Here is a 24,836-nt window from a genome sequence, read left to right as displayed (position 1 = left end):
AAGATGTACATGCCCTAGAGGGAAAAGCAATTCAATAAACTGAAGGAATGATTCCAGTTTTGTAAATGAATCCCTGGAAGAGATGTTCACAAATATGTTGGATATATGGTGACTTACTTGCTTTCCTGTTTGGATATTTATATCTATCAGTTATTATTTTTAAAGTAAAAATTCCAAGCTTCAATTTTAGGGAAAAAAGTCACCAAAAACATAAATAGTAGTACTGGTAACTTTATTATGGCATAAAGATCTATTTGTATACATTAACTCAATTTTACAGTAAAAACACTTTATGTACAACTGTAAAGAAATGGCTGCACAGATAGTTCCAACATAAAAACTGGTTGTTTTTTACAAGTTCATTGAGTTGTCTGATACATAAATTGCAAAATACTTTCTCTGTAGAAAATGGTAAAAACGGTATTATTTCCCAGGCTAGCCCAATAAGCCCATTTAAACCATACAGTAGTTGAATTATACATTTATAAATGTGGTTTGAATTCTCGGACCCAGGAGAAACTTTAGCTTCATTTATTCAGTCAGTCATGTTGTCCTAAGCCGTGTAAAGTTAAATTCCCATTCATCTTCTCCCTTACTCTCTTGAGTATTTTCTCCTAAAGGACAAGTACACTATCCTACTTGATAAACCAACCCATTCCTATCCAAACTTAAATGTTTGGGTTGTTATTTAAGTATGCTCAGTATCTCAGCAAAAGCAGAATTTAATAAAACGTGATCCACAAGGCAGGAGTTGTCGGTCATCAACTACCTAACTCCCTCTGGTTTGAATGGGAAACCATGAGGAGGTCAAGCGATAAAACTGACAAGTGGATCAAAGAAGAAACCAAGAGAATGTAAGAACACAGACATCCAGTCAGGATTCAAAGACAGAACTGAAATCTTAATAGAAAAAGAATGCTGTCTCAAGAACCAAGGAGTTGGTTATCTGAGAGCCCCTTACTGAAAAGGTGACTGAATAAGAAGCAGTTGGCTACAAAGACCCAGTCAGAGAAACCAGTGTCTGGCAAGATTTCAGTTGTTCAAAATAATTAAATGAAAGTAAGAAAGGCCATGTGTTTGAATTCCTCAAATCATCGTTTATTTCCTGAAATTTCCAGTACGTAATTTCTAGGAATCAAGGCAGGAAGACAAAGCTACTTTTAAGTTTCTGTATCTTGTGCGAAGTTTCCCAGAGAAATAACACGAGACCTTGCAGCAATACTGGCCAGGGGCTGTATTAGGTTCTTCAGTTCCCTCAAAGCAACAACTTAAAAATAACCATAGTTTGCTCTTAAAAAGAATTCTAGGTAGCTGCAACCTTTCAATGGAGTAGCAGTCTAATAGGAAGAGATTCTATACTGTGGCTATAGCAGCTAGGCTTTGAGAAACTAAACTGGATCGTTGTACCTAAAATCCCCAGCTTGCCCATTAGAAGTTAAACTCTAGAAACAGTAATGAACCATTAAGTTTTCACCATTTAAAAAAAAACTTTATCAAAGAAAAAAAAAAACTTTATCATGCACCTTCACTCATTCTTCTCTTTGCTCTCAATATACGTTTCCTTCTTGCATGTAGAAAATATTTTCAGTGGTTTTTTGACTCTTCAGCAATGCAAATCTCTGCCCCCTATTCCTCTAGTTCCTTCTTGGTAAATAATGTTAATTTTCCAATAGGAGGTGGAGTACATTATCATCAAGCACCATTTATCTAGCCTCCTTATGCACGAAGAAAGTTATGGGGCCATGTTATACACCTGGAATTCCTTAAACATACTTACTTTCTAGTAAAATACTTGTATTTACACATATACATTATTTTTAAAATCTGTGAAGAATTCACTGAAGCATGAAATCACCTTTTATTGAGAAGCTAAAAATGTATCAAAATGCATATAACAATAGCTAATCTAAATACTATCTCCTATCAAATGCATCACCATCCTCCAAATCTAGAGCATATGCAGGCATAAACTGTATTAATCACAGTTAAGTGTGAAACCTTGCTTCAAAACATTGCTATTAATTCTCAGAAGATATACACTAGAACCACAGGAGTAACTGGAAGGCAAGTGGCTGAGGAATAGTTAGAAAACAAAGCTTTGAGTGCTCAAAGTGCTTCTCTAGAAACTACTGTATTCCCCACGGTATTCAGGAAGGGCACTATTAAGAATGAGTGTGAGTGATAGTTGCTCAGTCATGCCTGACTCTTTGCAACCCCATGGACTGTAGCCTGCCAGGCTCCTCTGTTCATGGAATTCTCCAGGCAAGATTACTGGAGTGGGTTGCCATTTCCTTCTCCAGGGGATCCTCCTGACCCAGGGATCCTGCATTGCAGTAGAGTCTTTACCATCTGAGCCACCAGGGAAGCCTACTATTAAGAGACATTTCTAAGTATAAAGACAAGTCAACTTAAAAAGTATCAGCAGATACATGCTTGACTTTATCTTATAATCTATTAATACATTAGAATATGTAATGAATCCATACACCTTTTCCAAAGGAATACCCAAGATGGAAGTAGCAATAAAGTTATAAATGACAGTCATCAGTCAGATGAAATAATTTAGATGAAGCTTTTCTCTCTCGAAGAGATGGGGACTGGGCAAGTGGTCAGGAAGGAAATACAATGTGCTTTTAACTTTGTATGAAAAATAATGTTCAGTTCCACATTGCTGAACACAGTTCTGTTTTTGCCAAATAAATCCTCTACTTCAAGTTACTGTCCAAATGCTTTATTAAAACTCCGCTTCTGGCCTTTGTTTTGGAATCTGTTACTTTTGTTGCCACCTCCTGATCGCTGTCCTCTGAAGCTTCGACTTCTTTCCCGCTGTCCCCTGACACCTCGGTTGCCCTCGCGCTGTCCCCTGAAGCCTCGACTGCCTTCCCGCTGTCCTCGGAAGTTGCGATATCCTTCCCGTGGACCTTCCAGCTCTGGTTGCTCCGTGGCCACAGAAAGCTGCCAGCGCCGTGAATCATGCCACTTTTCCTGTTGAGAGAAGGTACTGTTTTAATCTGCTGTGATTTCTACTGAATTTGGTTTTAAAAGGCATGAGAAAGACAATATTTTTACCCATTTTCTAAAGAAAAACCAGGTTGATAACCTAAGTGCTTAAAAGGTCACTGGTCAAAAATAAAGTATCACTATGCATACCCTCATCATTTATTCAATCTAGTAACTACAGGGTAGCCACAGCGTCAGGTAGTAAAACATAACTATACCATGTATAAACATATTTCTGACAGTACTGAGTAACGATACAGCAATTTGAAATGTCTATATAAACCCCCTGTAAAATCCATGGAGAAAAAACCTGGGTATTGTTCACAATGTTGTAAACAAAAACAGGAAAACAGGAAGGCTGAATAAAGAAAAATATCAGTATAAAAAGAATAGCAGAAAGAGTAGTAAAATTTACTTCTTAATGGTCTTTTAGAGACTAGAGCTGTTGTTTCCCTATTATTCTGTGCTTTAAATAACAAACATTTTACAGTTTAAATACACATTAACTTCAAAATATAAGAGAAAAGAATACCTGTACTTCTGTTACTGACGCAGTAGGGATATCAAAGCAAACACCCTAGAAATCAAAACAAATGCAAGTTAATCCAGATTTTGACAAGAATTATAAAATGCACATTAATCAATACTCCAAAAGACTAGGTAATTATGTAAAAGACAAACAAAAAGATCAAAAAAACCCATTTTAGACAAACTTTAGACCAAGCCTAACACACTACATCCCCAAAGAACAAAAGCAAAGCCAGGGGTATTTATGAAAGGACTCAAGACTACCTAGAATTGACTACAGATCATTCTTGGCTATTACACTATGCTAACCCTCATGGAGCAATCATTTTATAGCTGAGAAAACAAAGATTTGATGAGGCTAACTCACTTGTCTTAGGTCCCACAGTGGGTAAGAGCAGTTTTAAAAACTTGGTAAGCATAGCTCTAAAATAAAACCTATGGTTTAAAACCATTAAAATACACTGCCTTCCTGTAATCAGGATGACCTAACTAAAAGCAGAAAAATAAATTATACTGTTCATTTTCTAGTTTCTATAATTCAAGCTCCAATGAAAAGTATTTAAAAATTAAATATTATACAGGACAGTATCTTCGTTAACAAGCAGTGCCATCATTTCCAATTAAGAAGTCCTCAATCCCTGGTCAAGGAACTAAGATCCCATAAGCCACTGGATGCAGTCAAAAAAAAAAGAAGAAAGTCCTCCTGTTTCTCAGTGTCCACAAAATAATCAAATTCCCCTCGTAAGTGACACAGACACTCCTCTCCCCTGGCTATCTTTAATTGCAGAATTTTGAGGAACATCCATTTCACCAACAATTTACCCAATTATAACCACAGATAGCATCAGGTACTGCTGGCTTTTGCCATCTGTGGGAATCTTGATTCACATATTAACTAACCATTCAATACCAGGCACTCACTGCAGTATAGAGACATCTAGAACACAGTTTTGGTCCCTGAGTCGGCCATAGGCAAACACAGCAAGGCAAAATTTACAGGAAGAAACCCTAAGGATGATGAAGTACACAGAGGTGCCCCCATCTCTGCCATCTGGTCAGGGGAAGCTTCACAAAGACTTAAGGCTAAGCCGAGTCATAAAAGATACCATGGAGATAAGAAATACTATGTAAACAGTGGACTGTGCATACACTAGGATGAAAGAAAGCAAGATGTACTTGGCATTGTTGGACTGGAGGGTGCTGGTGGTGAGGAGATAGAAAGGAAGTTGCTAATGAGAACAGGAGCCAGCTAATGAAGAACCCCTATGTGAAAGCTGGGACTCTATCCCACAGATAATGTGCAGTTGCTTAAGGAGGTAAACAACACGGTCAGATAAGCAATGAGTTGAAGATAAACCTGATTTGGTTTACAAGGTCAGTAGTTCTCCAAGTATAGTCCATGTGCTACTGGAACCCTGAGATCTTTGAGGCATTCTACCAAGTAAACATATTTTTATAATCCTACAATGTTCTCTGTTCTCTTCACTCTCTTAAGGGTAGAAGGTTTTCAAGACACTACATTACAGTTGATATCATTGTCTGACGACTAAGAGAACATATTCTTACGCTTTATTAGAATTTCAGTCTTAATTTCTAATACATAAATATCAATAGGTATAACCCACATAAACAAAAGCATTTTGGTGTCCCTAACAATTTATTAAGAATGTAAAAAGGTCATTAGAGCAAAATACTTGAGAATTGCTATGATAGTCTATGCCATTATTAACTGACGGCCGGAGTCAGAAGAATTAACACTAGGTTCAAAAGGCAAGATTTTAGATTTTTAATTCAATTTTGAATATTTCTACATTAAGTTACTTAATAAACCCCATCTGGGTGGGGATGTCAGGGAAGTAGATGGATCTCCAAGTCTGGCACTTTATGCAGATAGTTCAGGCTATATACATCTGGGGCAGTTGCAATGACTAAGTGGCAACTGAGGGTCATGGAAAACACTGCCCAGAGAAGACTATCTACAGAATGAAAATGTGCAGCATCTGGTAGAACAGGGAAAAGCTACCACACAGTGTTTCACGGCCAGCATGAAGCTACTGAACCAAGGTGAGGTTACAACAGAGGCCTCAGCCTTACCTGCTTTCCTTTGAGAAAGACCATTCCCTTCACTTTGGAATCAATATCCTCACCCAGCTGCTCTTTAAGTTCTTTCCAAGCATAACTAATGTTTGGCATTTCAATTGAGCACCGCAAGATCATGGTCACAAAGCCCTATGGAAAGGGAACAAAGTTAAAGTTTTTAAACACTTGTCCTCATGTTTCTAAAATATTTATGAGAAAGTTATTTCTAAAAACATACCCCTCTCACCCTGCCATTTTAGTGTAAGTAAAACTGAGAAGCTCTGAGTTAAGACTGGTGCATTGTGCTAGCGCTGGTATCCAGATCGTGACATTACACTTTTGTAAAATGTTACCACTGCGGGAAACTGGCAAAGTGTACAAGGAATCTCTCTGTATTAACTCTTACAATTTCACTAGAACCTACAATTATCTCAAAAATCTCAACTTTAAAAAAAAAAAAAGAAAGAAAAAAAAAAAAAAAGAAAAGCATTACCTTTATAAGTTTCTAGGTATGCTGGCTAAAGGAATCATATGCGCTTACACTGTTTGTATGACTGGGTTTTTTTTTTTTTTTAGGATTAAGAAAAACTGACGTACAATGCACATACTATAAAATCTGGCATTTTTAAAGTATACAATTCAGGGGGTTTTAGTATTTTCACAAGATCTACAATCATTACCAGTATTTAAAATTCCAGAATATGTCAGTATCCCTTTACCCCACCAAAACCCATATTCCCTTTAGCAATCACTGCCATTGCCCTCCTCCAGTAAGACACTGCAACCAGTAACTTTCTGTCTCTATGGATTTGTTAATATGTATCAACCTTCATGAAAAACTTAGAACAAGTGGGAAATTTCAATGGGACACTTTTATAAAGTGTCAGAAATTTGACAGGAACCCCTACCGCTTCTGAGTTGATCAAGGAGCGCTGGTCTACCGACGTGGCACCGGAAATGTGGGCCAGGGCTGCTGCCAGGGCTTCCACAGCCCCCTTCTCCTCAATCAGCTTCTCGGCTGATTGCTTGAAGTGACCGATCGCAGTGGGAGGCACAGAGTCCAAGAGCCTGTGGTTTGATGGAAAGTAGATTTGTTAGGAAAAAGGATAGTCAAAGTGGACAGATTTCATTTTCAAGACAGCACAATCTTGAGATCCAAATCTCAATCTTTCAAACCAAATCTTACACATGTGTAACATCATTTTGATGTAGTGTATAAAATTATCACATTTCTGTAGCAATAAATCCACTTCTTTGATTGTGTCTAATTCTAATTTACCATCTAACCAAGAAATATTTATCCAAGAAAATAATAAATAAGACAAGTATTAAGATGTTCATCACACTGTTACAGAACGAGTATAAATAATTTTACAATGTGCACCAATATGGACTGGCTAAGTAAACCATAAAACAGATACAATGACATGCCATATTGCCACTAAAAATGTATCAATAAATGACAAGCTTTTACAATAAAGTATGTGTTACTTTTAGAATTAGAAAATACTACAGCTATTCTCATTCTGAAATAAAAGAACTCTCAAATCACATTTTATCAGACCTTTCTGAGACTATACATTTGTTAGGAAATGACTATTATCTTGGTGATAAGAAATAAATGTCACATCTCAAAACTGAAAGAGATCACCCAAGACAAGGAGGAACAAGGCTACATGCAGCAGCTTCTTTTGGCAAGGCTGACGCTCTAGAGGCCTTCTCATGTACTGCTAGCATCTTGGTCTCTTTTCAACTTTCTGGCCATCTAACCCCAAATTTCCTTAACTGGCATCACAGGAAACCCTGTCTGCAGGATAAAGAAAAGCATGCCATGCTAAAATAAATTTGAAAAATGCTGAGTTAAATTCTTTTCATTTGCAAAACTTTCCTGAGCTACTAGTATGCTAATATTTAACATTTCTTCTGATTATGAACTCTTTTTTAAATTAAGTTTCTCACACATTTATAATAGTAACTATGAAAAACACTGTAAAAATGTTGCTCAGACTCTGGTTCTTAAGCAGGGGATGTAGCTCACCACTTGGAAACATTTGAAAAATGACTGGGACCTTTTTGGTGCCACCTCACTCAACCTCAAGAATATATTGCACAGCCAGGGATGCTAAACAGCTAAGTATCTTTGCCAATCAAAAAAATGGGCAGAAGACCCAGACACTTCCCCAAAGACATATGCATGGCCAACTAGCACATGAAGAAATGCTCAACGTCACTAATCATCAGAAAAATGGAAAAGAAAACTACAATGACCATCACCCCGTAGCTGTCAGAATGGCTATTATCAAAATAAATAAATATCACAAATAAATGTTGGAGAGGATGTAGAAAAAAGGGAGCTCTTGTACACTGTTAATGGGAATGTAAATTGGTGCAGCCACTATAGGCAATAGTATGGAGGTTCCTCAAAAAACTAAATTACCGGGTGATCTTACAATTGTACTCCTGAGTAAATATCCAAAGAAAATGAGACCGCTAATTTGAAAAAATTTCATAGCAGCACTAGTCACAATTGCTAAGACATGGAAGCAACCTAAATGTCCATCAACCAATGAATGGATAAAGATGCGGTACATATACACAAGGGAATACTATTCAGCCATAAAAAAGAATTGAGTATTGCTATTTCCAACAACATGGATGACCTAGAGATTGTCATAATAAATGAAATCAGAGAAAGACAAATATCATATGTTATGACTCATATGTGGAATCTAAAAAAATAATGCAGATGAAACTATCTACAAAAAGGAAACAGACTCACAAACTTATGGTTACTAAAGGGGAATAGAGTGGCAGGACAGAAGGGATAAATTAGGAGTCTAAAACTAATACAATACAGTAAATCAACTATAGTTCAACAAAAAAAATTAAGTATTCTTCAATTTATAGGACAACTGCACACAATGAAGAATGTTCTTGCCCTTACGCAAGTAGCACCTCCAATGATACTGTTAATCTAATCCTTACCATCTAGATATTTTCCATAACTTTTACCTACACCATATCTAAGATATAGTTATTTAAAATGCCCAACACAACCAAACTATTAATAATGGTTTCCTCTGGTAAACAGGATTGGGCACAATGTTCAGAAATGAGAATTTTTATTTTATACAATTTTACTCAGCACAGTCTATTTTTTTAACAAGCAGGTTATAAATTTTTTAAAACACTAAATAGAATACATTTTAATCTAAATTTCATTAATGCACAAAAACATGTAATAAATAGAGTGAGCATGAAACAAACCACAGCAGTGGTAAAGAACATACCTGATGGCATCTTTGCTAGAAGCTTTTATTATCTCTGTTGCAGAAGGAACACCTATTCGTTTAAATTTAATTCCCTACAAGGAAATGAACCATAATTTAATGTACAACATGGCCATCAATTATTTCTATTGAGACCAGCAGTCCCCCAATTTTCTAATACTTACCAAACATATTTGGTAAATATTTAAAGCAAACCTTTTATCTTAGAAAGGTTTTTAGATTTACAGAAAAGTTGCAAAGATAGTACACAGAGTTCCTGTCTACCTGCACCTATTACTTTGGTACATTTGTCAGAGCTAAGAAACCAACATTACTATTAACTGAACCCCAGGTTTCATTCACATTTCACTAGTTTTTCTAACATCCTTTCTTCTGTTGATATCTGACCAAGGGCACCACATTACATTTAGTTAACAATGTCTTCTTAGTCTTCTCTGATCTGTGACAATTTGTCTTTCCTGTTTCTCATGACCTTGACAGTTTTAAGGTGTGCTGGTCAGTATTTTGTAGAATGTCCCTCAATTTGAGAATATCAGTTTTTCATTCACCTATCACAGAAGAAAGTATAAAATTCTTCTGCAAGGAAAAGTGCCTTCTTTCTCATTAAAGTTTCTCCTTTTGACAGTCTCGTTCGTCTTTTACAGTTTTCAAGCAATTCTCCAAACTTCAAGTAACCCCCTAAACCTACACTGAAAATATTTCTGATGTATTCATTGTGTGTGCATCACTGTCTGAAAACTGCCTTTCAAACATCTCAATAAGAAAAGACCCCTTCTCATCATAAATATTAAGACAAAACCACTGCTTTCAAATGCGAAGTTATTCAAAAAGGCTTTAAATCATAGGACAATATATAAAACACATATTTAACAACAAGCTTTTACTCATGGCCACATGCTTAGAAATAAAATTTAAATAAATAAAGTTAATAAAAACCGAATAAAGAGACAAAGACTGACTTTGGAACTCAACATTAGCTGAATGAAGGCTAAGAAAACAGTTTTACCGCTTTCTGCTCCACTTGGACTAACTGGTATTCTTCTTTGTGTTGGTAAAAGCAGATGCAAACCCCGGTTCTTCCAGCTCTACCTGTTCGCCCGGAGCGATGAATGTAGGATTCAACATCCTATGGAAGTAAAAGACGTCAGTGATACTGAGCCATGAAGAGAGGTAGTGCTGAGAGCCTACGCATGGCCGAGCGTGGTGGTGACAGACCTGGACCGAGCGGGGACAGTGCGAGGGAGGAGGCACCTAGGCATTCCAACTTTAAGAACTGAAAAAACTTTAAAACCTCTAGAACAGTGGTCTGTCCCTATGCAGTGGGTCAATCTGCAAAAAGTATTGCTTTTTTAAAAAAGCATTATTTTATTTAACCCACTATATCCAAAAGTTTGCCATTTCAGTATGCTATTTCTACAAAACATGTTATCAATGAGACATTATACATTCTTTTCCCACAAGTCTTTCAAAACTACTGTGCATAATAGAAAGTTCACATTTTTTAAAAATCCAATGTGTATTTCATACTGACAGCACATACAAGTCAATTAAGACCAGTTGCATTTCAAGTACTGAACAGCTCCACGTGCCTGTGGTGCTCATGCTAGACAGCACAGGTATACAGGCTTACTTAAGTAATGTCTATGTTACACACTTATGGGACATTCTGTGTAAGAAATGGTGACTTTGCAGTAATGTATTTTTCCATCACTGTAAACATTAATCCTGAGGGATTTGCCAAATTTGGGGGTAATGGGGTCTTCATGCTTGAAGTGATGGGAACAAGCTTCTTCAGACTAACTTTTAAGTAAGTGTCCACACACACCACATAAACTGTTCATCAAGGACCTCTTTGGGAAGTTCCCATCACCCAAGCAGTTTTAACCAGAGGTTGTTAACTACAGGCCTTTCTCGCTTCTCTATTCTCTAGCTCTCAAGTTTATCTACCCTACCACACCCCATCTAAGCCTTACCAACTTCAAAGTCCAGTTCAAAATTGCACTACCCCCATCCAGCAACCTTTCAGGACAACGCTCTGACCAGAATCTATCTTTCCAACCTCTGCCCACTCACGACACTGTCAGTTCTGAGAGGTGGGGACATATGACAAGTTCATTTTAAAATCACCCTTAGCAACCTAACACCCCAAAGAAAGCTATCACTAATCATCTGAAAAGAAGCAATACAACTTTCAATTTGTTTCAGCCTCCAAAAGAAACAACAAAATAAAAGCTAAGTGTAGCTTTGCACAATAGAAGTATCATAGCCAATGAAGTTTATCCGAGGTGAATTACTAATTGGGGAGGAAAAAAATCTAACTGTAAAACCCTTACCTTTGGTGGAGAACTTTGAACAACCAGATCAACCTCGGGGATGTCTAACCCACGTGCAGCAACATTGGTCGCAACCAAAACTCCAAAATCACCATTTCTAAAACCCTTCAGGGTGATTTCCCTTTGCTTCTGTGGAATGTCTCCGTGTAACGACTGGGCATCCTGCCAAAGAAACAAGCTCACTTAAGAATACCAGATCATACAATGCAGGTACTTTTAAAATCATCAATTAAAAAAAAATAAAATAAATAAAATAAAATCATCAATTAGGCCTATAAAGACATTCACATTTTGGTGACACCTCTGCTGAAAATAATATAAAGGGAAAAATATGCCTTCTGTGGACAAGCCTCAAATTTTCAATGGTGGTCATTAAATCAACTGTATTCCACTATTTGTTGTCATTCAGTCACTAAGTCGTGTCTGACTCTTTGCAACCCCATGAACTGTAGCATGCCAGGCTTCCCTGTCCTTTACTATTCAACTACACCAAATATGAGTGATCAAATATTTGTCAGGGTAACCTTGGGTCTGAGTCACGCTTTCTTCATCTGTAAGATAAGATGGGCAAATCAGATGAACTCTAAGATGTATACTCTATTAACTGAAAGATGCTGTCTCCTTATGGGAAGAGAAGGTAAAGACCAACCTGTCTTATAGCCACATTCTGTGACAACTCCTGGGCTTCTTTCTTCGTTTCACAAAATATGATAGTGCGCCCTTGAAAACCACTGTACACTCGGATAACGTCTCCAATAACTGCTGCCCTCTGAGTCCAGTGGCACTTGATAGCCAGATGCTTAGGAAAGAGGGAAAAAAGATTATTCAGTAAAGCCTCGCTAGAATCTAAAATCATCTGCCCAACTCTAATGATACTAAAAGCAATTGTTTAAGCCTGACTAGAGAAAACCACCACCACTGTTTAGAGGGGAAAAAAACTAAACAACTAAAGCAGAGAGCCTTTCCTCGTTCACCAAAGAGTACCCGGCTTCTTTATCCATTTTCTGACCTAACCCAGAAAATGTAAGAAAAGAAATGCTGTTCCTAAATTCCCACAAGAAACCAAATGACAGACAGCAGGAAAGCCTGTGTGTTCTGTTCTTTCATCCACTGAACTGTGCAATCAGGAGTCAGTCTCCGTACAGGTCTGTTGCTCGGATGCAATAAATTCCACTAGGTACCGGACGCTAAGAAAAAAACAGCTTCAGCACCAACACTAGGATTCTGTTGCCCTCTAATGTATAAACTCAAGGTATAATGTCACTCCACTTACTAATTTATATAGATTTAAGTTCCAAAAGATTCTTCAATCAGGCAACCAGATGATGAAATTCAGAAAATACAGATACCATATACCACTCAATTAGAAACATAACTTTACTTGACTTTTCACATAGATTTAGTACTTATCTGGAAAAGGAGTTTGTATTTGCAGTCTAAATACGTTCAGACAGGGAAAAACATTATATATTATTTGTAACTAATGCCAACAACTGAATGAATCATTTACCTCTACAGTTATCGCCGTTTTCTGTGTCTTTTTACCAATTAGGTCCACTTGTTCATATGTAGATTTCATGTATTTCTTAGCAACATTAAACACCCAATAGGGGCAAGTTGCAGAAAAAAGCAATGTTTGAGGATTGTCTTCTGAATCTTTGAGGGGAAAAAAAAAAGTATGAATAATTCAAAATAGCCTACACAGACAGAATTCCACCTCACCCAATTTTTCCAGGGTCCACCCAACATTCTACAAGAAAAACACTTTTGACACCAAGTCAGGCATTGAGGACATAAAAATTAAAGACACCAAGGTTCCCAGTGGGCAAAGAAAAATTGCCTTAATTATTTAAGTAAAGGATTCTTGAAATACCCAGAGAACTTAGTTATTTTGCTTTCTAACCATTGGCCCTTACAAACCACGAGGAAAATCTGTCCTTTCTAATGAGACCTACTAAGTGGTTAACACCAATTAAACAGGCCCAATAACCAATGAATTTAAATCACTAAATAACCTGTAATCAACACAACAGATTCTGTACTCATCTACTCTCCCAAGCATTTCCTCAACATTTGGAGGCTAGAATTCTAATTTATTCATTTTTTGAAGTCAGACACTAAAAGTAACTCCCCAACCTCAATTTTCTTAAGTTTGCTCTTAGCATACCACTGCATTTTCCTATATTTCAAATAGTAGCATAACTGACAGAACCCTTCTGAGAGCAACCTGACAGTGTATATTGAGGAACATGAACTATTTATACCTTTCAAATCAGATCTCCTTTGTGGGAATCTATCGTTAAGAACTAATTTTGAATATTGTTGTTTGAAGTAAGCTGTCTACATAAAAATGTATGTAAGCAGATTTATATTATGCAAAAATTAAAATATATAGACAGATTATCATGGCACAAATAGTTCATGGAGTTTTACACGTACAGTATGATTACAGTTAATATACACAATAGCACAAATCAGGAATAAACCAAAAACAAAGTATACCAACCTGGCTTCTCTTATTTTCCCAAATTTTCTCTATTATAATTATGTGCAAATCATGGAAATTTCCTGCCAACTTCCTAAGGCTTCATTTAACTTTTAAGACTACTTAATCACTACCCTTCCTCCGATCCCTTATGCCAGTCCTTGAATGTGGAATTTACCTTTCTTGTATGCTACACATAAAATCTCTTCCACTTGATCAGCAAAGCCCATATCCAACATCTGATCAACTTCATCCAGGACAACATGCTTAAGTTTGGTGAGATCTAGCTTGCCATTCTGCAGGTGGTCTTTGATACGACCTGGTGTCCCAACCAGGATATCGATCCCATTCTTCATGCGTTCAACTGTAAAGAACACCAATGATGAGATATGCTGGATTTTTAAGTCCTTTTATTAATCTGGAACACCAATTTGATATATTTTTATTCTAAAATATTAACTACAAGTATTAATACAAGGTACTATGCCAAGTACTTCAGAGACACTCGAAGCACTCCTTGACCTACTGGGGAAATATGTAAGAAATGACAGTCCAGAGACTTCCCTTGCAGTCAGTGGTTAAGACTCCATACTCCCAGTGCAGGGGGCAGGGGTTCAATCCTTGGTGGGGGAACTGAAGATCCCACATACCACACAGTGTTAGTGAGATGGACAAAAATAGAGTGGCAGTCCAGTGTACTACATGACATAACAAAAAACATGCACCAATGAGGGATGGTAGCACCAGGAAAGAGATTATTTCCTTTACTGGTGGAGGTGTCAATATTTCACAAAGTGAAAATAAGTATCTTAAAAAATAGTAACTTCCTATAGGCAAGAATGCCAGGAGAAATATCAATAACCTCAGATATACAGATGACACCACACTTATGGCAGAAAATGAAAAGGAACGAAAGAGCCTCTTGATGAAGGTGAAAGAGGAAAGTAAAGAAGCTGGCTTTAAACTCAACGTCCAAAAAACTAACATCACAGCATCCGGTCCCATCATTTCATGGCAAATACATGAGGAAACCATGGAAACAGTAACACTTTTTCTTGGGCTCTAAAATCACTGCAGATGCTGACTCCAGCCATGAAATTAAAGGAAGCTTGCTCCTTGGAAAAAAACCTACAACAAACCTAGACAGTACATTAAAAAACAGAGATATTACTTTGCTGACAAAGGTCCGACTAGTCAAAGCTATGGCTTTTCCAGTAGTCATGTATGGATGTGAGAGCTGGACCATAAAGAAGGCTGAGCACCAAAGAATTGATGTTTTTGAACTGTGGTGTTAGAGAAGACTCTTGAGAGTCCCTTGGACTGCAACGAGATCAAATGAGTCAATCCTATATGAAGTCAATCCTGAATATTCATCTGATCCTGAAGCTCCAATACTTTGACCACCTGTCACAAAGAGCCAACTCACTCAAAACGACCCTGATGCTGGGAAAGACTGAAGGCAGGAGAAGGGGACAACAGAGGATAAGATGGCTGGACGGCATCACCAACTCGATGGACATGAGTTTGAGCAAGCTCCGGGAGACGGTAAAGGACAGGGAAGCCTGGCATGCTGCAGTCCATGGGTCGCAAAGAGTCGGGCACGACTGAGCAACTGAACAACAACATAGGCAAGCAGGTATAGGAAGACGAGCAAGTATTACAACAAAGTGCAGAGATGTTCAGAAAAGTGGGGTTCAATGTAACTGGGGTGAGATGGTAATGATACAACTTTTTTTCTATCCTTTTTTTGAAAATTAATTTTTACTGCTGTATAGTTGATTCACAATGCTGTGTTAGTTCCAGGTGCACAGCCAAGTGTCCCCTGTGCTATTCGGTAGGTTCTTATTAGTTATCTAGATGTAACTTTCCATCGTTACTGTAGTTGAGGAATCTACTGCTAGGTACTCGACATACTTACCCAATTTCATCCTCACAGCACTGCAGGGCGAGTTTAGCAATCCTACATGAATAAACTAAAGTGCAGAAAAATCAAGCAACTTAAACTAAAAAATCACTCAGGTACTCTGTGAGCAGAGGTTAGAGGCAAACCCATGCCGTTCTGATGCCAAAGCCTATGTTAGTTCCACCAAAACTGAAAAAGAGATAATCACAAGCCTTGTGTGCCAATACTAAGTCTTCTTTTGTCATTTTTTATATTATTTGTAAATTTTTATTTTATATTGGAGTAAGCTGCCACTGCCCAGCATCCTGAGAGAGTATCAAACTGCATTTCACTAGCCCAGGAAAAGACAGAAATTCAAAGTATAGTTGCTACTATGTATCACTTTTTTTTTTTTAATGTATCACTTTTGTACCACTGTAAAGTCAAGAACTCAGGGAGCTTTAGTAGCTCTTTGGCTACATGAGTATCATATTGGTAGGGTAAATTCCTATAAAGTAGAATTATTAAGTAAAAGGGTATATGTATTTCAATTTAAGGAGGTGGTTTAATTCTCTAGTAGTAAAGAATATGCCTGTTTTCTCATTCAAGGAATTATCAAACTATCTTTTATCCTTTGATAGTCTAACAGGTAAAATACTCATTATAATTTTAATTTACATCTCTAATTGTGAATGAAACTGAATTTTATTTCATATATTATAATCTACTTTCTTATAATGTGAAATATTAATGCTCTCTGTTTCATCTTTAATCTTTTCCTTATTGACATACATATTAAGGGCTTCTCTGGTGGCTCAGCAGTAAAGGATCTACCTGCCAATGCAGGAGATCCATCTGCCAATGGATTCCATCTCTGTGTTGGGAAGATCACCTGGAGAAGGAAATGGCAACCTGCTCCAGTATTCTTGCCTGGAAAACCCCATGGACAGAGGAGGCTGGTGGGCTATAGTCCACAAGGTCACAGAGAGTCAGACACAACTTAGCAACTGAACAACAACAGCTGATTTACAATGTTGTTTTAGTATCAGGTAGATAGCAATGTGATTCAGTTATACATATATCTATTCTTTTTCAGATTCTTTCCGTATACAGGTTATCACAGAGTATTGAGTTTCCTGTACTATACTGGAGCACCTTATTGATTATGTTTTATATACAGAAGCATGCAGATGTTAAGCCCAACCTCCTAACTTATTTCCCACCCACCACCCCTGCCACCTTTCCCTTCTGATAACATAAGTTCGTTTTCTTCCTTTTCGGGTTCCAGGGGATGGAGGCTGGGGGTGGAGTGGGCTGTGTGGCTTGCAGGATCTTAGTTTCCTGATCAGGGACCAACTGGGGCCCTGGCATTGAAAGCACTGAGTCCCGATCACTGGACCACCAGGGACTTCACAAATATGAGTTTGTTTTCTGAGAGTCTGTTTCTGTTTTGTAAATACATTCACTTGTTTCATTTCTTTAGATTGCATATATAAGTGATACCACATATTTGTCTTTCTCTGCCTGAGTTATTTAGTATGATAATCTCTAGCTTCATCCATCTCACTGCAACTGACATTATTTCATTCTTTTTATGACTGAGTAGTATTCCATTGTATATATGACCATATCTTTACTCATTCATCTGTCCAATATGAAGACTTTCAAAATGCTTAAGTCCCTTCCTGAATTATGTATCTGACCTACAAAATAAAGTTTCTAGGTCTTAAATTGGGAAATAATGGAATATTATAGGAAGGGATACATATGGCTCTTGGCACCAGAGAAAAGAAAGGCTGTCTACAGTAAAAAGAGGCAAAGACCCAAGGTTTTTGACAGATAAAAATAATAACCTTGAGTTCTGACTTTCTAGTTCCTGGACTCTGTCCTCTTAGGCTCAGTAAGGCATTACTGCAGCCTTTAGGTAAACATAGATAAATAATAACAAAAGTCCTAAGATCCATGTACAGATCTGACACATCATCATGCAGGACCGTGTGCCTGACCATCTTTAAACAATAACGGCAAAAGAGAGAGCTCCCTGGTGGTCTAGTGGTTAGGATTAAGCACTTTCACTCACTGCCATGGCCCAGGGTCCATCCCTGGTTGGGGAACTGACATCCTGCAAGCCACACAACATGACCAAAAAATAAAGAAGGAAAAAAAAAAAGACAAAAGAAAACCACCATAAATGACTAAATCAGGTAGGAAAAGACAGATGTCAGAAGTCAGAAGAAGTTCAATCAGGTCACCTTAAAAGTAGACGGCATTTTCCTTTCCTCACTTGTGGATTAACTTACTTTGTCCTCCATAGGGAGTTCCACCATAAAAACAAGCTACTGCCAGCTTTTTTGTGATGTCGCTGAAGTCTCTGCTTACTTGACTTGCCAACTCCCTTGTGGGTGCAAGAACCAGTACCTGAAAAGAAAAACTAATAATGGAATCCAAAGTATTATGCAATAATTGTTTAATAAATTTCCAATGCACCAGGAGGTTCAACTCATCCTAAAAATTACTTTCAAAATATCTATAATAATACCTACAATAATACACAACAGATTTCTAAAACCAAAAGGTAGAGCCTAGATTTAAATTCAGGTAGCCAGGATACAAAATCTATAGTCTGAAATCTCCACACTGCAGTGAAATGGAAGTAGAATGGAAGTCAGAAGAGTAAGAGCAGACCAATATGGTGAAGGGCTTTGAATCATAACGAAACACAACACACAACCACAGCAGACCCTCAAATAGGGTAACAGCATGAAAACAAATGTGATTTAAGAACAACCTCATACATCCATTCAACAGGTATTTACTGAACATCCATTATGTACCAGGCACTATTCCAGGTGCTAGAATAATTTATTGTTACAGCTGCTGAAACTGCAGACAAGTAACAGTAAACAAATGAATGAATGAGGACGGGGCATGGATACTGGAAAGCCCGTGAATGAGGTGAGGCCAAAAAGTCAGGAACAACAACCCAAAGCCAAGGTGACAACACAGGCGTTTCAGGGAGGTCAAGGTCTGGCAAACGCCAAGTTCTTCAGAAATGAGCTCAGCAAGCACCATCCTGATCAGAGGCTTGGCCTCTCCACATCTAATACTCCTTCCTATTCAGGCATCTCTATTAAAAACGCTTTCCCCATTTTAGGCAAAAATGGAGACACCTGACAATATCCTTGAGCCCCAGGGACATCTAAGAGTCTTAAAGAAATATAGAAGGATTAATAATAGAGGTGATCATTACCATGGAACAAATTACAATATTTAAATACATAAGGTTTGCGGTCAACAGTCTTAAAAGAATTATCCTGATTTATACCTTCAGATAAAGATCTCTAGTAAAAAAGATCTTAAGAAAAAGGCCTTAAGAACTCAAAACTGTAAAACAAAGGGATATATAAGTGATGTCCAAGCAATGTCTCTTTCTTGTGTGGACTTGGAACCTGTAAACTCTAAAGACTGTGTTAAAAATACTTACCTGAGGGGCACGCCCTCTCTTCCGGTCTTGCACTTCTCCAAGAAGTTTCTCAACCAAAGGGATAGCAAAGGAGAATGTCTTTCCAGTTCCTGTCCGCGCCTGTGCAATCAAATCCTTCCCACTATAGACATGGTGAAACGTCTTTGCTTGTATAGGAAACAGGAAGGTCACCCCACGGGCTGTGAACAAATGAGCCATGTTACCTGACTGTGCAGTTCTTAAAGCCCCAGCCATACTGGAGGATGAAAGCATAGTCAGGCTTCTGATCCTGCAGAATTCTAGAATTCTACATTCTGGTCACATCTTTACAAAGTTAAGTTCAAATATATTCTGGCAATGAAGAATCTTCTTGACCAAAAAATATCAATAAACTTTAAAGCACTAAAGTACAGTAAATACTTATTATCTTAAGAGATGAAGCCCCTTGTCACGAAATCTCATACACAGGCCAATATAAGCTCAAAAATCAGGGTTTCGCTGTCTTGACTGCACCACACCTGATTCAGAAAACACCTAAGTTGAGCATCTGTGACTTCCTACTTGGTTCACAGGCACAATACTAACATGAGTCAGGCTAGTATCATTAACCTAGAGATGCCTTAAGAAGTGCAAGAGGGTAAAAAAGAAAATACCAACATGGCATCAACTATTTAACTGCACCAGTACTATCAGCCATTATACCTCTGAATATACATAATGTATTTTCTATTTTTTTGACTATACTATATTGAATAAATTTTAATCATTCATTTAAGAGGCAGTAAAGGCCATCACTAGTTTAGTCCTTTACCAAATATACAGACCTACTTCATTATATGGCTGCGTATATCATCTCCAATAAGAACATGTCCCAGTTTATCTCAACAAAATCAGTAGAGTGCTTCCAAATAACGTGTTCTAACATTATACAATATTTCCAAGAATATTACCTTTAAGAAGTTTAATAGTTTCTTCAGATATGGGGAAATTAGAGAAAGCTCCTTCTTTTTGCTCCACAGTCATTTCCTATCAAATAAAGCACCACAGAAAGAAATCAGTAACTTTATCCCTACAGGTTAAAAACAGAAAGCCTTCTAAGAAATTATCCTAAAACATTTCTTCTAAATCAACCAAAAAGATACAAACACTCTGGTAAGTAAATCAAGATCTGAAAAGGATAAAGATGATAGTAATCTATAAAACCCTAACAGAAGAAAATTTTGTGGCAAATATATACAGCACTGATATACCACATATGGCTAGTGAAAGTAGATTCAGTCTCAACTAAGAACTTTTCCAGTTATTCCAAATCAACAATACACTGGTGAACAGGTTATTAACCACTTCCCATAGCAACATCTTTCATACATATATCCACAGAAAATAAGGGATAAGCATTTATGACAAGTGATTACACTGGCACTATGTGAATGTCCCAAAATCTGAATGTCCAACAACTGAATAATTAAGTGAATTTCTAAACATCTATATGATGGATTACATAACTACTAAAAATATTTAACATTTAAAAGGAAAATCCTATATGGAATTTAGAAAGATGGTAACGATAGCCCTATATGCAAAACAGAAAAAGAGACATAGAAGTACAGAACAGACTTTTGAACTCTGTGGGAGAAGGTGAGGGTGGGATGTTTCGAAAGAACAGCATGTATATTATCTATGGTGAAACAGATCACCAGCCCAGGTGGGATGCATGAGACAAGTGCTTGGGCCTGGTGCACTGGGAAGACCCAGAGGAATCGGGTGGAGAGGGAGGTGGGAGGGGGGATCGGGATGGGGAATACGTGTAACTCTATGGCTGATTCATATCAATGTATGACAAAATCCACTGAAATGCTGTGAAGTAATTAGCCTCCAACTAATAAAAATAAATAAATAAATAAATAAATAAAAGGAAAATCCTTATATAAAAATATAGGCAACGGGCTTCCCTGGTGGCTTAGTGGTAAACAATCCACTTGCCAAATCAGGAGACATAAATTCAATCCCCAGTCAGGAAAGATCCCACCTGCCACAGAGCAACTAAACCCATCCACCACAACTATTGAGCCTGTGCTCTAGAGCCTGGGAGCTACAACTACTGAGCCCAAGTGCCATAACTACTGAAACCAGCGAGCCTTAAAACCCATGCTCCCCAACAAGAGAAGCCACCACAATGAGAAGCCCAAGTACGCCATCCAAGAGTAGTCCATGGAGCAACAAAGACTCAGCACAGTCATATATAAATAAAAATATTTTAAAAATAAAAATATAGGTAAGCTAGGAAAAGGCAAGATACAATATTGATAAAATTATAATCTGACAAAAAATAGCTGTATATGGTTTTTATAATCAGGAAAAAATTTTAAATGTTGATTACAACCCTACGGCAAAGAGAAATTTACTAGATTTAGCATTTTTCTTTGATGACCGAGCTTCTGAAAAAACAGTATTAGCTTCCAAAGGGACATTTAAGCATCGTATTCAACTCAAGTTAGTTAATGACCTAAACAAAAAGACTTGTGCAATCAAGCAAGCACCTTTTCAGTGGTTCCACTTAATAATGATTTACTAGGTGAAACCCTCAGAGGGACGCTGGAGCACATATGCGTAACTATATACCTCCTGTTGATTTCTGACTTGAAAATAAGCAGATCAAGTGTGGAGAGAAGACATTCTCTAAACTTAAACCTTGCAAAGGAGGCATTCTGACACTGCAGTTTTTAAAATACTCACCCTGCACCTCAAGAGAGGTGCTATCCTCTTGATAAGTGCTGACACATCCAATTTCCTCCCATTATTAAATAATATGTGTAACAATTATATACTTATTTACCTGAATCAACATCAAAAGATACATTCTACATATTAAAATACAACTTTACCTGCTTTAACTCACTGTTTTCTTCACTGGCAGCTTCCGTGGAGTTGGAGTCAGGTCCAGAGTCAGGGAATCCATTCTTGAGGTTGGGGCTTTTCTCTTGAATTTCTCCATTTATTTCTTTTTCTTTCTTCATCTTTTTGGGCTTAGATGTACCCAATTCTTCCTCAGAAGGCTCTTCATTTTTTATAACTTTTTTGGTTTTAGGAGAAACAACTGTCTTTTCACAGGGCTCCTTTGATTTTTTCGAACTTTTAGTTTTAGGAGAAATAATGTCATCTAGAGATGGCTCCTCTTTCTTTTTTGCCTTTTTAGATTTAGGAGAATCCACGTCAACCTCAGAAGTCTCTTTCTTCTTAACCTTTTTAGCTTTGGAAGAAATCATTTCTTCCTTTTCTTCTGCTGCCTCTTCAGTCTTACTAGATTTTGGCTTCTCTTTTTTACCTTTCTAAAAAATAAAGACAATGCAAAAGCTGAGCAAAGCACTGATACAGTTGCATAATACATTAATTATGCATTATTTCAAGATCACATAATTATGAAAAATACAATTTGGAGGCATTTTTCAACATGTGTATTTGCACTGAGGCAAAAATCAAACAGTATGTTTTTTAATACTGTTTCTTGGCTAACATGGAGAGAATAATGTACCAATAACTTCATTAGCTTGTAAGAGAATGCTTCTTGGTAACTATTCAATTGTACAAGCTGTACAGTCCAATTTTTACAAGGGACTTGGAATGGCTCACAGGATTCTCCAACATGTTCTAAACCACAAACTACAGGAAGTGATCAAGAACAATTTAACTTAATTTAAACTTGATTAAGTTAATATGACCATGTATGTCCACAGATAGATGATATTAAGCAGATTTCTTTCTCTGCTTGAAGCCCTCTACAGGTAAAAAAGAGATTCATAATCTCTGCCTTGCTTTTCTCACAAATGCAAAGAAATTGACATATAGACACTTTATGAACCAAAAAGTTGTAAAAACCCAAACTATCACCTCATGCATAAAAAAGATATACCTAACTTAAAGGGAAAAACAGCACAAAATCACAAGAAAATGGAACAAGGGAAACCTCAAAACCAAACTAGATTACAGTTCCTACTTGAAATGTCTGACCACCTCCAACTTTTCATACTTCTGAAAACTTGGTTATTAGTGAAAATGTGTTTTACCTTCTGTTAAAACTTCTGTGGCAGAGCCTCAGGCCAAGGCAAGAAATATGGGGACTATTTCATCGAGCTGAAATCTGCCTCCATAAAACTTCAGGTCTGGCCTCTGCTCTTAAATCGTGGATGAATGGTAATCTCTCTCATATGACCTATCCTTCAGACAGCTAAAAAACAATCTGGTCCACTCCATCTTGAGGCTTCAATTCTATCATCCCTTTGTTCCACCAATGAGAGCGGATTTTCAGTCCCTGTGAACTGCTTTGGAATGCAGTGGAGTTTGCAGGTTATATGCTTTCTAACTTCAGCATCCCACAACTGAATAGGCTGGCCGATGCAAGACTAGGAAACCAGGACTACTTCCTCCCCTTGGGGACAAGTCTCTGCTACCTCCGCTTCCTACAACACCAAAATATTGCTGCTGGAAAACTCTCCCGTTAAAAAGACTCAGAAACAGCAGGAAAGAAATTCTAAGTCATGAACAACACAAGTTTCTAGGGACAATCTTTGTTCTCTCTGACCTTACCTCAGAACAGAGAATCAGTCACAAGTTAAATCGCTTTCTAAGGAAGTAACAGCAAGGAAGCAGACAGCTATCGAGGTAACTTAAGACTACCGCACACTGCTGGCCTATATTAAAAAAAAAAAAAAAAAAATACGGTGTGCAGTTAGCACAACACGTCTACATTTCCACGGGAAATCTGGCCAACAAATATTAAGAGGAACTGAACTACTTTTTCGTCTAAGGGCCGCTTTCCGGAAAACTGTATTCCCACCACTAGGGTAAAAAATGTCACGACGGACGCTACCCACGTGTGCAAGATGGGTTTCTGGCTGCGCCACTTCTGGAGGAAGCGCTGGTCCCTCTTTTGATTTACAATTCCCTCCACGCACTCTCACGCCGGGAGGTCCGAGTCTGGGCCAAAATGTGGGGCCTAACGGTGACCGGGTGCCGGACGTCCAGACTCTGGGGCCACGTGGGACACCGGCCGGCTCACTAGTTCACATCTGCCCGGACTTCTCGGCAACGCGCACACCGCCCATGGAGAGCACCGACCATTCCCGAAACCCACTGGTCGAAACCCACGCGGGTCTCCGGCCGGGCAGGGTCCGCGCCGCGCGCCTTGTTCCCCGGCCCGGGCTCCCACTCTTAGCGCCCGGCCTCTCGTCCTGCCTGGTCCCAAGTCCCTCGGCCCTCAGTGGTACCTTCTCATTTTGTTTTCGCGGCATCTCCACTTTTGCCACGGCTACGTCTGACTCCAAATCCGCGTCACTAAGAAGTTTCCCCGGCATCACTCAGCACAAGCTGGGCAGGCCGACCAGTCTCGTCTACCGCGTGGAGAGGAAAAGAAAACGCTGCCCCTACAGCCCACCCAGCTTTCGTCACTTCCTGTAGTAAAGCGGAAGCGGAAGATACCGGGAGGCGAGGGAGTCGGTGGTAGTACCAAACTAGCTTCTTCTCACATCCGGGGGACTCTGTGAATTAACTGCTTACGGCCCCTGAACTAGAAGGCATCTATAGAAGGGTAGGAATCACAAAGGTTGATTTTATTCTCGTTCAAACACTGCCCAGATTCTCGCTAGCCCTGACCTGATAAATGAAGATTTGAAGTTGCTTCTGAGTGGCGCCTCTTCAGTGCTTTGTATTACTAGATTGCTCGCCTTTGTAAGGTCCTTTCACGCGCAGACTCGCGAGATGTGTAATCCTCTTGTGGAAA

The 24,836-nt window shown here is 38.2% G+C and overlaps 1 protein-coding gene across 2 annotated transcripts; it reads right to left on the bottom strand.

Moving 5' to 3' along the window:
* Positions 1–215: 215 nt before the first annotated feature.
* DDX21 (DExD-box helicase 21) lies at positions 216–24,495 on the bottom strand. Of its 2 annotated transcripts, XM_043926039.1 has the most exons (16): positions 24,325–24,459; positions 23,645–23,748; positions 21,946–22,389; positions 20,011–20,086; positions 19,082–19,260; positions 17,898–18,015; positions 13,894–14,079; positions 12,741–12,886; positions 11,880–12,029; positions 11,231–11,392; positions 9,904–10,023; positions 8,898–8,971; positions 6,516–6,675; positions 5,623–5,757; positions 3,533–3,577; positions 216–2,985 (listed from the first exon to the last, which is right to left on the bottom strand). In XM_043926039.1, exons 3-16 carry the CDS (start codon positions 22,324–22,326, stop codon positions 2,716–2,718), a joined length of 2,202 nt encoding a protein of 733 aa, XP_043781974.1. In that variant the 5' UTR covers positions 22,327–22,389; positions 23,645–23,748; positions 24,325–24,459; the 3' UTR covers positions 216–2,715. The 2 variants fall into 2 exon arrangements, with proteins under 2 accessions (XP_043781974.1, XP_043781973.1); XM_043926038.1 differs by lacking the exon at positions 23,645–23,748 and having other exon boundaries at positions 24,325–24,495.
* Between the last annotated feature and the right edge of the window lie 341 nt (positions 24,496–24,836).

The sequence above is a fragment of the Cervus elaphus genome, chromosome 15 (genome assembly GCF_910594005.1).
Source record: "Cervus elaphus chromosome 15, mCerEla1.1, whole genome shotgun sequence".
NCBI classification, from domain to species: Eukaryota; Metazoa; Chordata; class Mammalia; order Artiodactyla; family Cervidae; genus Cervus; species Cervus elaphus.
This window is presented reverse-complemented; position numbering and strand designations above follow the sequence as displayed.

Excerpts from the sequence above, each read along its gene's own strand:
- DDX21 (XM_043926038.1), bottom strand. The coding sequence starts at position 24,411 with ATGCCGGGGAAACTTCTTAGTGACGCGGATTTGGAGTCAGACGTAGCC. Across the intron at positions 10,024-11,230 it reads TTCAAAGTTCTCCACCAAAG|GATGTTGAATCCTACATTCA; the intron begins GTAAGGGTTTTA and ends TTACTTCCATAG. Across the intron at positions 5,758-6,515 it reads CCTTGATCAACTCAGAAGCG|GGCTTTGTGACCATGATCTT; the intron begins GTAGGGGTTCCT and ends CCCTTTCCATAG.